The 12,150-nt window shown below is 35.3% G+C and overlaps 1 protein-coding gene and 1 long non-coding RNA gene across 2 annotated transcripts; both read right to left on the bottom strand.

Annotated features, from left to right (window-relative positions):
- Positions 1–1,045: 1,045 nt before the first annotated feature.
- Positions 1,046–1,878, bottom strand: LOC128032785 (uncharacterized). Its single transcript, XR_008189105.1, has 2 exons — positions 1,612–1,878; positions 1,046–1,277 (listed from the first exon to the last, which is right to left on the bottom strand). It is a non-coding gene; the product is annotated as an uncharacterized LOC128032785 (long non-coding RNA).
- Positions 1,879–3,103: 1,225 nt separating this feature from the next.
- LOC105799820 (uncharacterized) lies at positions 3,104–6,045 on the bottom strand. Its single transcript, XM_012630576.2, has 7 exons — positions 5,528–6,045; positions 4,784–4,960; positions 4,549–4,698; positions 4,306–4,407; positions 4,154–4,224; positions 4,001–4,068; positions 3,104–3,772 (listed from the first exon to the last, which is right to left on the bottom strand). Exons 1-7 carry the CDS (start codon positions 5,780–5,782, stop codon positions 3,531–3,533), a joined length of 1,065 nt encoding a protein of 354 aa, XP_012486030.1. The 5' UTR covers positions 5,783–6,045; the 3' UTR covers positions 3,104–3,530.
- Between the last annotated feature and the right edge of the window lie 6,105 nt (positions 6,046–12,150).

Here is a 12,150-nt window from a genome sequence, read left to right as displayed (position 1 = left end):
AATTAGCCGTTGGAATGGCTATTAAATGATATGTTTTGATATGTAAATAGTCTTAATATGCTTGATGAATATGTTTAAAGGGGTGAATGAGGAAAAATCATATAAGTATATTGGATATTAGTTTATGATAGTATATTTGGTAAAACATGTTTATAAGTATTAGGCTATATAATTAAGTTGGACATTTGATCATCGGTATTAATATGTCATGGCATAAGGAATTGGCTCTTAAATGTGTTTAAATGTTTATACAGGTGGAAGGTGAAATTGGGTGAAGAATGAGGCTTGGAAATGGCCTTATTTTGTCCACACGGGCGTATGTCTTAGCCGTGTGTGACACACAGCCTAGCACATGAGTGTGTGTTCTAGTCGTGTGTCCCCTGCAACTTAAAAATTTTAAACAGAATGCTCATAAATTTTCACACGGCCTAGCACCTGGGCATGTAACTTGACCATGTGACTTCTGCACCTAAAAGAATTGCAAGTTAGAGAGTTACACGGGCTGGGGACACGGCCGTGTGCTTTACTTCAAACGCCACACGACTTGAGACACGGGTGTGTCACTTGGCCATGTGAGCAGCACGGCTTGGCCATACGGGTGTGTGTCCCATGTACCTTAGAAAAATTTTGAGATTTTGCTAAAAATTCTTTGAGTTTATGATTTAGTCCGGACTTGTTTCTAATGTATGTTTTGGGCCTCGATGACTCGTATAAGGGACGATATGGTAAATTTATGACTAATTTCAGATATGAATGTGAAGTAATATGAAATATTTGAGTCTGACCGGTAAACCCTGGTAATGCTCCTAAACCCTATTTCGGCGATGGATACGGGTTAGGGGTGTTACAAAAATATTAAATTTTTAAACATTGTAGTTCGAATGACAATTCAATGTACTTCATGCTAATTTTTTAAATTTTTTATGAATTTTTTTTAATTTTGATTTTTTGAATTTTATTGTAAATCTTAAATTATTTGTTGACGTGACGACATATAAGACAAATAGTGTCATGTCAGCATAAAATATATGCCACGCCAACTTCATTGAAAAATTAATATTTTAATTCTCATATATGTTTAAAAAAAGATTTAACTTTTTTTGAAAAGGTAATAGCTAAGTTTATCTAAAAAGGGAAAGAAGACCAAATTGATAAAAGATGTAAACATTGAGGACTAAATTTGGCATTATCCCTTTGACATTTACGTGGAAGTTTCATTTTCTTCCATGTAGAGATGATAGAGCTTCTAGATGGCAATTGGCTTGAGTGAGACAGTGCTGCAGAAAGCCAAGAAAAATTACATCATCATAACAACAGTACTAGAGAGCTGATTTATGTATTATTATTACTAATCATTATTTAAAACCTCTGAAACTGAACTACCAAATTTGTCAATAAAACTTATCAAGTATATGCCTTACAGGACCTTAAAAGCATGTGATGTATGTTCAAGTTTTGAAGGAAATAAAATGGTTTTCAACTATAATAATGCTCAAACAAACACAAGATTGCACTGCTTGATAAGTTGATAACTTGAACCTGCAAAATGATGCCCTTAAAAAAATGATTACTGATTGATGCATGAACTGTGAGCAAAATGAAGAAATTTACCTTGAATTCTTGTTTCAAGTGCAACAAGTTTTGTATTGCAGTGAGGAAGAGGTAATCTGCACCCCAAGGACTAGATTCAACAAACAAACATGTTGATATAAACCTCAGGATGCAGATTACCCGGTCCTCACCAGTATAAAGTAATCTGCAAAGAGGAAGGGTACAAGGCAAGCAGAGGTTTGAGGAGTTCATGCATGAAATACAGAAATTTATAATGGATCCTAAAGGTTAACATGAAGATTTATTCCATAAATTGGGGACAAAAATTGATAAAGAATAAAGTGGGGGGTGGGGGATAAGGTGCTCCAATTCGAATCATGGTTTGATTCTGTTCTGCTTAAACCAATGATGGCCTTACTTTCCATAGAAAATGATGGAGTACTGATCTTGACTGCTTATTTCCTCATGACAAATAGATCTTCCATGACTACTTTCTTTTCCCCAAAACCTATCACTACGAAACAAGAGAAGTGTTTTTTTTATATATATAGTCTGCTTGAAGCTTCCATTTTCAATTGAAGAATCTTGAGCTTTATGAACACGTCTTCTCGTTTGGGGTTCTTTAGCTCTCTCTATCGAACATAATAAACTGTTGCACAGGAAAAGACTTGACCACATTACGTGTAGTATCTGGTTTTGATGGTCTCAATCGGCTTTATGTGCTTAGCATATTCTATTCTCTTGGCCATTGAAAGGCACCTTACTGTCTGTCCCCATCTCACCAATTTCTTGTTTGGCTATTAAAAGATATGTTAATGATGCATTCCAAGCCTCCTCAAACAAGCAGTTTATTTATGATCAATACACAATAGTTCCTCAAATTGGTTTTGGAATATAAGTGAACTGCCTTTCGTGGACAAAACCGTAAAAAAAATCCCGGTTTGCTTATTAACTCCTCTGTGAGGCTATGAAAATTTTGAATGCTTTGGAACCAACCAAACAGGCACACAATCTGTTGGCTTCACCAGGATTTTCCTTCCCTTGGAGAACATTATATCCATATGCGACCCTGGCAGACTACAAAATGGACCATCCATCTAATGATTTCACGACCTGGTAGAAGCCTAGAAAGCATTCTTCTGTATTTTCTGCTAAAATAAGCAAAGCAACTTCTGAGTAGAGAATAAATTCCATGCTTACTTTCCACCTGTATGCATCTTATGCTAACAAATTCGTCCCGACACTTGGCTACAATGTTATGTCGCTATTATGCATGTAATCTAGTGGTCCTCCTCGTTCATGCCAGGCCCTCCAATCACCGACAAGAAAATAGTATAAAACAATGGCTTCCATTGTCGACAGATAATTAAAAAAGCTTGTAATGCTTCCTACCAAGTTCAAATCCAAAAAGCCATATAAATGGAACAGAGTAATTGCTATTCTTACATGACTTTGTAGTTACATCAAAATCCGTAATTGATTCTTACAGTTAATCTCTAAAACATAACATCGAACTACATTTCATTTTCCAAATAGAAATTAATCACACAGCTTTTCTCCACTGTCCACACCACTTGTACTTTTAATATCATTCAAATACAAAGGAATCGAACACTGTCAACCTGCACGAGGGCAGTTAACAAACAAGTTGCATACAAAACTGCGATGATGGCATGATCATCAATAATTGTTAATTAACTAAATTTTTAGGCCTAAGTGTGCTGAAACTAGATAGTTATTACACTTAATTCACTCTTGCAGTGCCAATTACCTATACATTAAACAAAAATGCCCATGGCAGCAAACTGCAAAATTTACCACCCAGGTTTCACATCTAATACAGTAGAAACAAGTAAAGAACCATTTGTTTTCCTATCTTTTCTATGTTTAACTGACTGCTTTCACTTTTCTACCATTTCTTTTGGGGTTCCTTGTCTTCTTGAGAACCAAATTGACTAAGATGATTAACCGAACTTAAGCTAATAACCGGTTGGGATGCTTGATAGAAGCATCTTCAATGTCTCGTAGGTCATGAAGACAATGCCTACACCAGGAACCACCTTGTAGTATTCAGGCAGAATCCCTCTGTACAAGCCACGAAGACCTTCCGAATGGATTATATGCCTGAAAGTCCCAGTCAACCCAGTTTTGTAAACACGAGCTCGCCCTGCAGCCCCTTCCAGTTGCATGCGTCTCCTCACGAGATCAATAGGAAACGTAGCTGCATATCATCAGTGAGGGAAAAAAGTCATGCAGAGATGAGAAATTATCTGTGAAAACATATTATAAAACCAATGGGACGTGTCAACTTGAGAAAATAAGTACCAAAAACATTTATTGTGGAAAACCATAATCCGTTCAACCAGGGGAAAAGAAGCCCCTTAACAGTACCAAAATCTAGTGAGCAGAGTCAAACCAAAAAGCAGGGTTGCACTTGCAGATTACTGACCTGTTGATGATGCAATGCCTGAGAGGCTGCCACAAGCAAGACTAACCATAATAGTGGAATCATCAGGCCTAAAGCAAAATCAGAGGAATTCCAAACAGGTTACAGCCTTAGCACACCAAGAAAATTTCTATATACTGAAATAAGAATTTTTACCTTTGTAATTGCCAATAAGATCTCAAAGATTCATATACTGAAAAGCTTATAGCTATACTTGGTCCAACACCCTGCATCACACATTGCATTGCAGCAGCAATTAGAGACAATGAGATAAGAAACTAATAATTAAAGCAAAATAGTCTATATACCAATAATGTTGCTCCAAGTCCTTTATACAAGCCGAAAATTCCCTCTTCTCTGCAAATGGTATGAAAGGCATGCCAAATACCCCTGTAGTATATTGAGTTTCTCTGCAGAGTTCAGAAGAATAATTGAAATGGAGGATAAGAAAAAAGTATAAACTCAATATAAAGAAAATGGAAGCAATACAACATATAAAATCTTTGTCAAAAGCATAGGCAATGGCAAATGCAAGTGCCTAACTCAATTACCTGGGCTGCAAGACGCGTCCTTACAAGATCCAATGGATATGTAGCAGAGGCAGCAGTCATTCCAGCCAACCCACCGCCTACAAAGTGCACACCGAGATCAGCACCAGCTTTTCCCCTTTGATTTTCCAAGCAGAGGGTAGACTGCAGAAACTGCAAAAACAAAGGAGCGAGTGAATTGGAAAACATTATTGAGAAAAACAAAAACGATCATTTAGAAGGGGAAAAAAACACATACACTCTTGTAGCGTTCATAGGCATAGAAGTTGACTGCAGTGTAGGGAAGACGATGAGCAATGGTAACCAGATTGCCTTTCCAAAATGCTTTGAACCCTTCTTCATTAATAATGCGAGAAGCCTCACGCCATATGCTAGCCTTGCTCAATGCTGATACATCTGACTGCATTCCTTGGACCTGAGAACAGAAGAAATCATCAGCATTCAAGGTTAAGGTAGAAAGTATTCCAGCATAATATAACAGCAAGAAAAGTAAGCAAATTCATGACGTATTATTCATATTCATTAAGCTGCCACCATTATTCTGTTACTCCACGCAAAATGTGACACTATTACCCCTATGCCTACACAATTACTCATTTAGAGAATCGTTTTAATCCAAAATCCAAATCCATTAAAATTAAATTTCTTGTGAGAAAAATACCGACTGTTTTAGTGAACCTATTTCCAACAAAAGAAAACCGAATAAACAGACAAAACATTAACATCCCAAGCATCTAAAATCGATGTATAATATAATCTTCTACATCTTTTACCTCATTTCTTAAAACCGAAACCTTCAAAATACAACTAAAAAGGTACAATTTTCCTTTAAAAAAGCCTCACAAACCCGTTTCCCCAATCTCCACCTTCACTTAAACGGGAAATAGCAACGCAGAACGAAATACCCGGATCAGATTACCGCTCATATTCAACAAAAGAATAAGCATTTTTAATAAAATAGAAGAGCAACTATAAACCAGACCTGAAATAAGATGGTTAAACGAGCAAGAGGAGCCGTACAAGTCTTGCTAAAAGCACCAGCAATACCACCAGCAAGAAGCTGTTGAACAGTCCCAACCTGCGGATTCAAGCCCTGCTTTGAAGAATGCTCATGTTGTTGTTGCTGCTGCTGCTGTAAAAACTTTCTAGCCCCAGCATCTACAACAGCTCCGTGTGCTGAATTTAAAGCCCTTTGCCCTCCTTCTACCACCACCCCAACTCTTGCCTCCATATTCATATCCTATCAAAAGCTCTCTCCAATAAGAAATTTTTTTTTGAGGGTTATAAGAAAAGAAAATTAAAAACTCTTTTGGGGCTTTGGGTTTTAAAGTAGAAAGATGGAGAATTCAAGGCAAGGGAAACGGGGAAGTCATTTTCTCACTTTGGTGAAGTCTGAAGGAAAATGAAAAGAAGTGAAGAAACCCTAAGCAGAACCCTAACGGGGACATAAAGATTTATCTTTAGGTGCTTTGGATTACTTTTTTTTTCCTGCAGTATGTTAATGTTATCTACCACTTGCGAAAATTAAGAATATTAACTCAGTCCGTTTAATAGTTTCCTTACGAGCCAATTGCAATTGGATTGATTTGTTAGTAAAATAATATTATTATTGAAAATAATTAGGCATTTTGGATACAACATTAATTGAATTGTAATTTGTTACACGTGTTTGATTGATAAAATGTAATTATATCGTAATTTCTTATATCATATTTGATAATTAGTATGATAAAATAATTTCTAAACAAGTAACAAAAATTAAAATCAAATAATCGTGTATTAGTCTAAAGAAATAGTTGATAATAATATTACTAAAAAATAAAAAATAAACATCATATGTAATTTTATTTAATTGTTTTAATTAATATTTGTTAGGTTGTTCCTCTTTAATATTTAACATACGCTTCTTATCATCATTTGTTGGTCATTAAGATTATTAAAATCTCCTTCTTTCATGTACTATTCGAATTATGGAAGATTTCAATTTCACTTATGAAGTTATGAAATATACAACATGTTAATACGATCCAATATTATTTATTTACCTTATACTAAAGTGGGGCTAATAGAGAAAATGTTTTTAAACAATAAATGTGTTTTCAACCACATCTCAAAGCTTAAATGTTATCGAGCTCACGAAATAATAATATAACATAATTAACAAATAATAATATAAGGATGAAGATGGTGACTTATGTTTTATTATCATTATTACTTAATTTAAAATAATAATATAACATAATTAACAAAAGAAACAAGGCAGCCAACACGCCACTATAAATAATTATGGCAATATTGCCATTTAAAATCATTCACTTTTAGGCCCATTTAGTTTAATAGCGATTAACTTTAATAATTTTTTTTACGATTTAGTCTTTGTATTACAATAATTAACCGGTCAATAAAATTATCAGACTAAAAATCATTAGGACACTATAAATGACTCGTAAATATTAATAAGTAATATTTACTGACTCGATTGTCGAAAAATGGGATTCCGAAACCATTGTTTTCTGTACCATCAAAAACGAGTTGTTACATCATTCCAATTTGAATGTGTTTATGTCATGTTGTTGTGCCCAAATGAGTTTAAACATTGATTTGTAATGCTTCGATTCATGTTGAGATGATATGATAATGTTTGGGTATATTTAAAGTGTTTTTAAGTCAATTTTTGGCTTTAGAGGTCGTGGTTTCAGAACTTGGGCTCAACGGTATTGACACAAGTGAGGTAGAATGCCTTAATACGTTGCCTGGAGACTTGTATCGATACATCTAGGTACTTCTACCGCAACAAGTGCCTCAGACTCAAGCAATTGCACTGTTTTGAGTCGTTTTGACTTTCTGTGATTCATTTTGAGTCTCAAGCACCTCTGACCACCCCCAAACATCTTCAAAATTATTTTAAATTTTCTCTAAAGGCTTTTAATTGTTCTAAACTTGGGTTAATGACTTTATAAAAATGTTTTAAAAATTCAAGTTTAGTAAAATTCATATTTCTCTCAACCCGAAAGACCTTGATTGAAGCTGATAAGCCTCAAACATTTGGTTTATGATCTAAACGGGTCCTAACATGTATTCAATGACACAAAATGATTTCAAATTTGTATATTACACTTTTTTTTAACATTGGGAACTCGTTTAAAGAAAATCTATAAAGTTGCCAAATGGTGCTTTATCAAAAAAAAAAAAGACTATGAATTGTAAAGTACTCCAATGGCACCTCCCAATTATATTGTACATTGAAACAGATAAAGACTTTTACATTTTCCAACTATATATCTTTATTTATTTTCTTCATGTACATGTCTGCTATTGTTATTTTATCTTGCTTAGGTTTGTCTGCTTGGTATTTTTATATATTAGTCTCATTACTTATTTATATTTTGTTTTGCTCGTGATTATTTTACTTACATTATCATCATCATTTCATTATACCCATTTTTAGATTTCAAAAAAAATTTTAAAATATAAGTAATATTCGGTATTTTGGATCTTTGAGAGAATCGAGCCCTAACATATTGGGTTCTGATTTTCTTCGTTGAATTTAAATAATCGAAATTACTCTTTTAAAAATGATAAAAAGCTCATTATTGAGAATTCAATACGTTGTGTCCTAACGCATTGGATGTGACACGTTGTTTTCTCGAGATGAGGATTTTTTGAAATAAATGCAATATTCAATGTTTAATATTTTGAGAAATTGTGCCCTAACGTATTGGGTTGCGATTTCTTCATTTGATTTAAACAATTGAATATTCTTTTAAACTTTATTACACGAATCTTTTCAAACTCAAGTTTTAAACGATATCGGGAATTAAAAAAGGATTGTGTCTTAACTTACTGGTCGTGATCCCTTTTCTAATCCAAGATAGTTAAATATCTTTTAAATAAGCAATTTTCGTTAGCGTATCGGGAATTCGAGACATTGTGTCCTAACTTACTGAATATGGTTTTCTTTCTCGAATAACGTGAAATATGTCCCTTTTCCTGAAAATTTTCAATGTTTTAATACAAGGATCGTATTTTTAAAATTCTTCAAAGTTCTCAATTTTCGGCATTAAGACATTAAGTAATCAACTAGGTACCAATTTTGGGCGTATCGAGGGTGCTAATCCTTCCTCGTGCGTAACCGACTCCCGAACCCGTTTTTCTGAATTTCGTGGACCAAACTTGTTGTTTTAATAAAATCAAACCGTTTATTAAAAACAACAACTTTTCGAGGTGATCCAATCACACCTCATAAAAAAGGATTGGTGGCGACTCCCGTTTCATTTTTCAAAACCCAAGTCGACCCCGTTTTATCCAAAAAATGGTGTCAACAGCTTGGCGACTCCACTGGGGACCCAAATTAAGAGAGTCAAGCCACGAGTTGATTATTTTTTGCCTTTTTATCGAAAATTGAAAGTTTGATTTAAATATACGATCCTTTCATTGTATTTCATTCGTCGGTATTACAATTGTCATTGTTATGGTTTATAATTGCTGTGTTGGTTTAAATTTTGGGTATCTTTCTGCATTGCATTGCATGACCTTTGGTCACACCCTTTTAAGTGAGAGTGAGAAGCTACTCCTTTGTGAGGTTTTCACCTCCGTGCAGGATAGTGAATCGCTTCCGGGATACATCCGTACCTATGTCTTCGTGAGATTTTCATCTCCTTGCAGCCATATAGAAATATATTCCCCTGAACCAAACTCAGGCCGTATGAGCCTATAATGGGTGAGGATTGAGGAATCTACTGGTTCGGGTACCCTTGCTTTAGAGCCAAACCACATGTAGAAGACCTTAGGAGCCCACCCTAGGTAGAACCACTTTGAACCCCTAGTAGTCACCCGAATAGGTGTTCTGTTTTATTCTTGCTTGCTTTTGTTTTGTACTAACCTGTTTTCTTTTTTATGATTGCATTTTCATCATAAAAAGAGGTGTTGATTCACGTTCGGTTGTTAAATAGAGAGCTTGTCATAAGAAAATGGGTTTCTTGATAAAGTAGATAATAATACGGTTGTCCGAATATGGTCCAAGAAAACGTGATAAGAGAAGGATGATAGTTTAATGGAGGACTACATGGTCATTGCTTCGTTGTTCAAGAATTCGAGATGGTAAAGATTATTCGAGAGCCGCTGAACTTTCTTAAAGAGAAGCCAACGAGCATCACGACGATGAATGAGCAACGGGTCGTGGCCCAGATCAAGCAAAAAGGAGACAAAAGAGACGTCCCTTTTGAAGAGTTCATGAGATTTATCTTAAACGCTTGAATGAAGAAGAGGATCGAACGTCTCCGCCTATAAGGGCAAAGCCGTATATATATATCCACTTTATGTAAAGAGATTTGTTTTCTAGTAAAGTTCTTCTAATAGAATTGAACCAAGAATCAACGTCTCTTTTTTGCATTCACTTCATGCATTTGCATTACATAACATCATCTGCATTAAGGACCATTAAAAGACCCTAATTGAGTAAAATTATTTTAGCTAATCTGGGAAACCAACATTCTTGCGGTACCTGAAAAAAAATGGACCAAAGATTGAAAAAACTTGAACGACTCCAAAGGGGGAGGCAAGACCAACTACAACTGCAAATACAAGAGCGGTTAGTTAAGGGCCAATAAGATAGAGTTCTGTGAAGGAGTAAAAAAAAAACGTTCACATCAATGCCATATATGAAGACACAAAGGAAAATGGACCTTGTTAGATACCCGCCCTTATAAATCTGGAGTGTTCTAAGTAATTAGCTTGTGGAAGAAATCCCTGTAGTTATCAGAGCTTATTTAGAGTAATGTTCAGAACATTTTGTTGTTTTTAGCCTAAAGCGATAGAATTTCCTTTGTGAAATAGGCTAATGTCTGAACATTATTTTTCTAATAAAATACATCTTTGCATTCACTTTTGAGCCAATATTCTTTCATTCTTTTTGAATAATTATGTCTGATTATTTCATTCTTTTGGATTTTCTTCCACATCATTCATTCATTCATAATCATATTGTATAAATAATTATTCATAAATTTATACTTTTTTGGTATATTCTTTGGTACTTATTATGAGTCCCCAGATATTAATGACATTTGTGACACTGCTACAGACTCAGATTTTCCTTTTGAGCGAGGCATTTGTTTAGATGGATCTCATGAATTTAGAAATGACATAGATCGTAGCTTATCTCTGAACTTGTTGAGGATGGTAGAACAAGAGGAGAAACAGATCCTACCTCTCAAGGAATCATTAGAAATTGTGAGCTTGGTGAAGATTAGAATTGACCTGACTGCAAAGACGAAGCAAGGCCTTGTTGAGTTACCTCTAGAGTTCAAAGATGTCTTTATATGATCATACCAGGATATGCTCGGGTTAACCGCTGATAATGAAATCTGTACAATAGCTCGATGTCAGAAATTTGCAGTATGAACGGTGCAATTTTTTGTCGGGGCAATGCCTTTCTCGTTGAGTCAGCATAGCTTTGCCCGTTTGAAGTCGAGTTTCTGTCCCTTCAAGATGTTGTCAGATTTTATCTTGATTAAGAAGGAACATCCAAAGTTTTCTGTCGTAGTGGCGCCCCAAAAGGCTCTATATCAAGGAAAATTCTTCGAAAAGGGATAACAAGGACTTGCCTAATCCTATGGGTTCAGATCCAATTAAAAAAATCAAAATCAAAATCAAAAGCAGAAAAAAGAAAAAGAAAAATTCAAGGCGAAAACCCGCAAAGGGCGCTTTGACCAAAGGTGGATTTAAGTTGAAAACCCGAAAAGGACGACTCAAATTTTGAGCAAAATGGGGCATGGACATCACCATTATCGAATACCTTTAATGGGCATTGCTTCATTTTTGAGATCATTAGAAGCTATTTCATACGACAATGTCATCATATGCCGATATAGAATTTCAGAGAGGATGATATTGAAAAATGCATTGAACTCGAATAATAGCACGATAGCTGAGGGCTATAATCAATTCAATATCAGACACCACGGTTCGTCATTGTATTGTAAAATAATGAATTGCAAACAATGACTGAGACTTATGAGGGTTGGCATGTGAGGTTACCATCTGCCTTCCTCGTTTTTCGAACGATTATCGGGACTCTGACTGGGGCAACACTGTTTTCTCTGGTTTACAAGACGAAAGTAGTTCTACCTATTGAAGTAAAAATCCTTGTTCCCTGGTTTCAGTTGAGCAAAATGAATCCAATCTGATCAAAAGGAAAAAGACTAAAAGCTATTTAGCAGAGTCAGATGTGCCAAAGGCAAATGATACGAGCCCATGACAAACAGGGTCATCCCAGAGAATTCCACAAGAGGGCTGGATCTTGAAAGAAGATCATTCCTCAACAAAAGGATTCTAGAGAGAAATAAATGCCAAACCGGGAATGTCCCTATGTTGTAAAGTGACCATTTTTAGAGGAGCACTGATCCTGAGTGAGATTGCTAATCCTATAAACTCAGATCCAGTCAAGAAACACGTTGTTTAAAGAAGAAGAAAGGACCAAGGTGAAAACCCGCAAAGGGCACTTTGAGTCAAAAAAATGAAAATGAAAAATGAAAAATAAAAAATGGAGAGGATAAGGGGAAAGCCCGCAAATGGCATCTTAGGCCAAAGGGGACTTGAGTTGAA

The sequence above is a fragment of the Gossypium raimondii genome, chromosome 9 (assembly GCF_025698545.1).
Source record: "Gossypium raimondii isolate GPD5lz chromosome 9, ASM2569854v1, whole genome shotgun sequence".
In the NCBI taxonomy this organism is placed as follows: domain Eukaryota; kingdom Viridiplantae; phylum Streptophyta; class Magnoliopsida; order Malvales; family Malvaceae; genus Gossypium; species Gossypium raimondii.
This window is presented reverse-complemented; position numbering and strand designations above follow the sequence as displayed.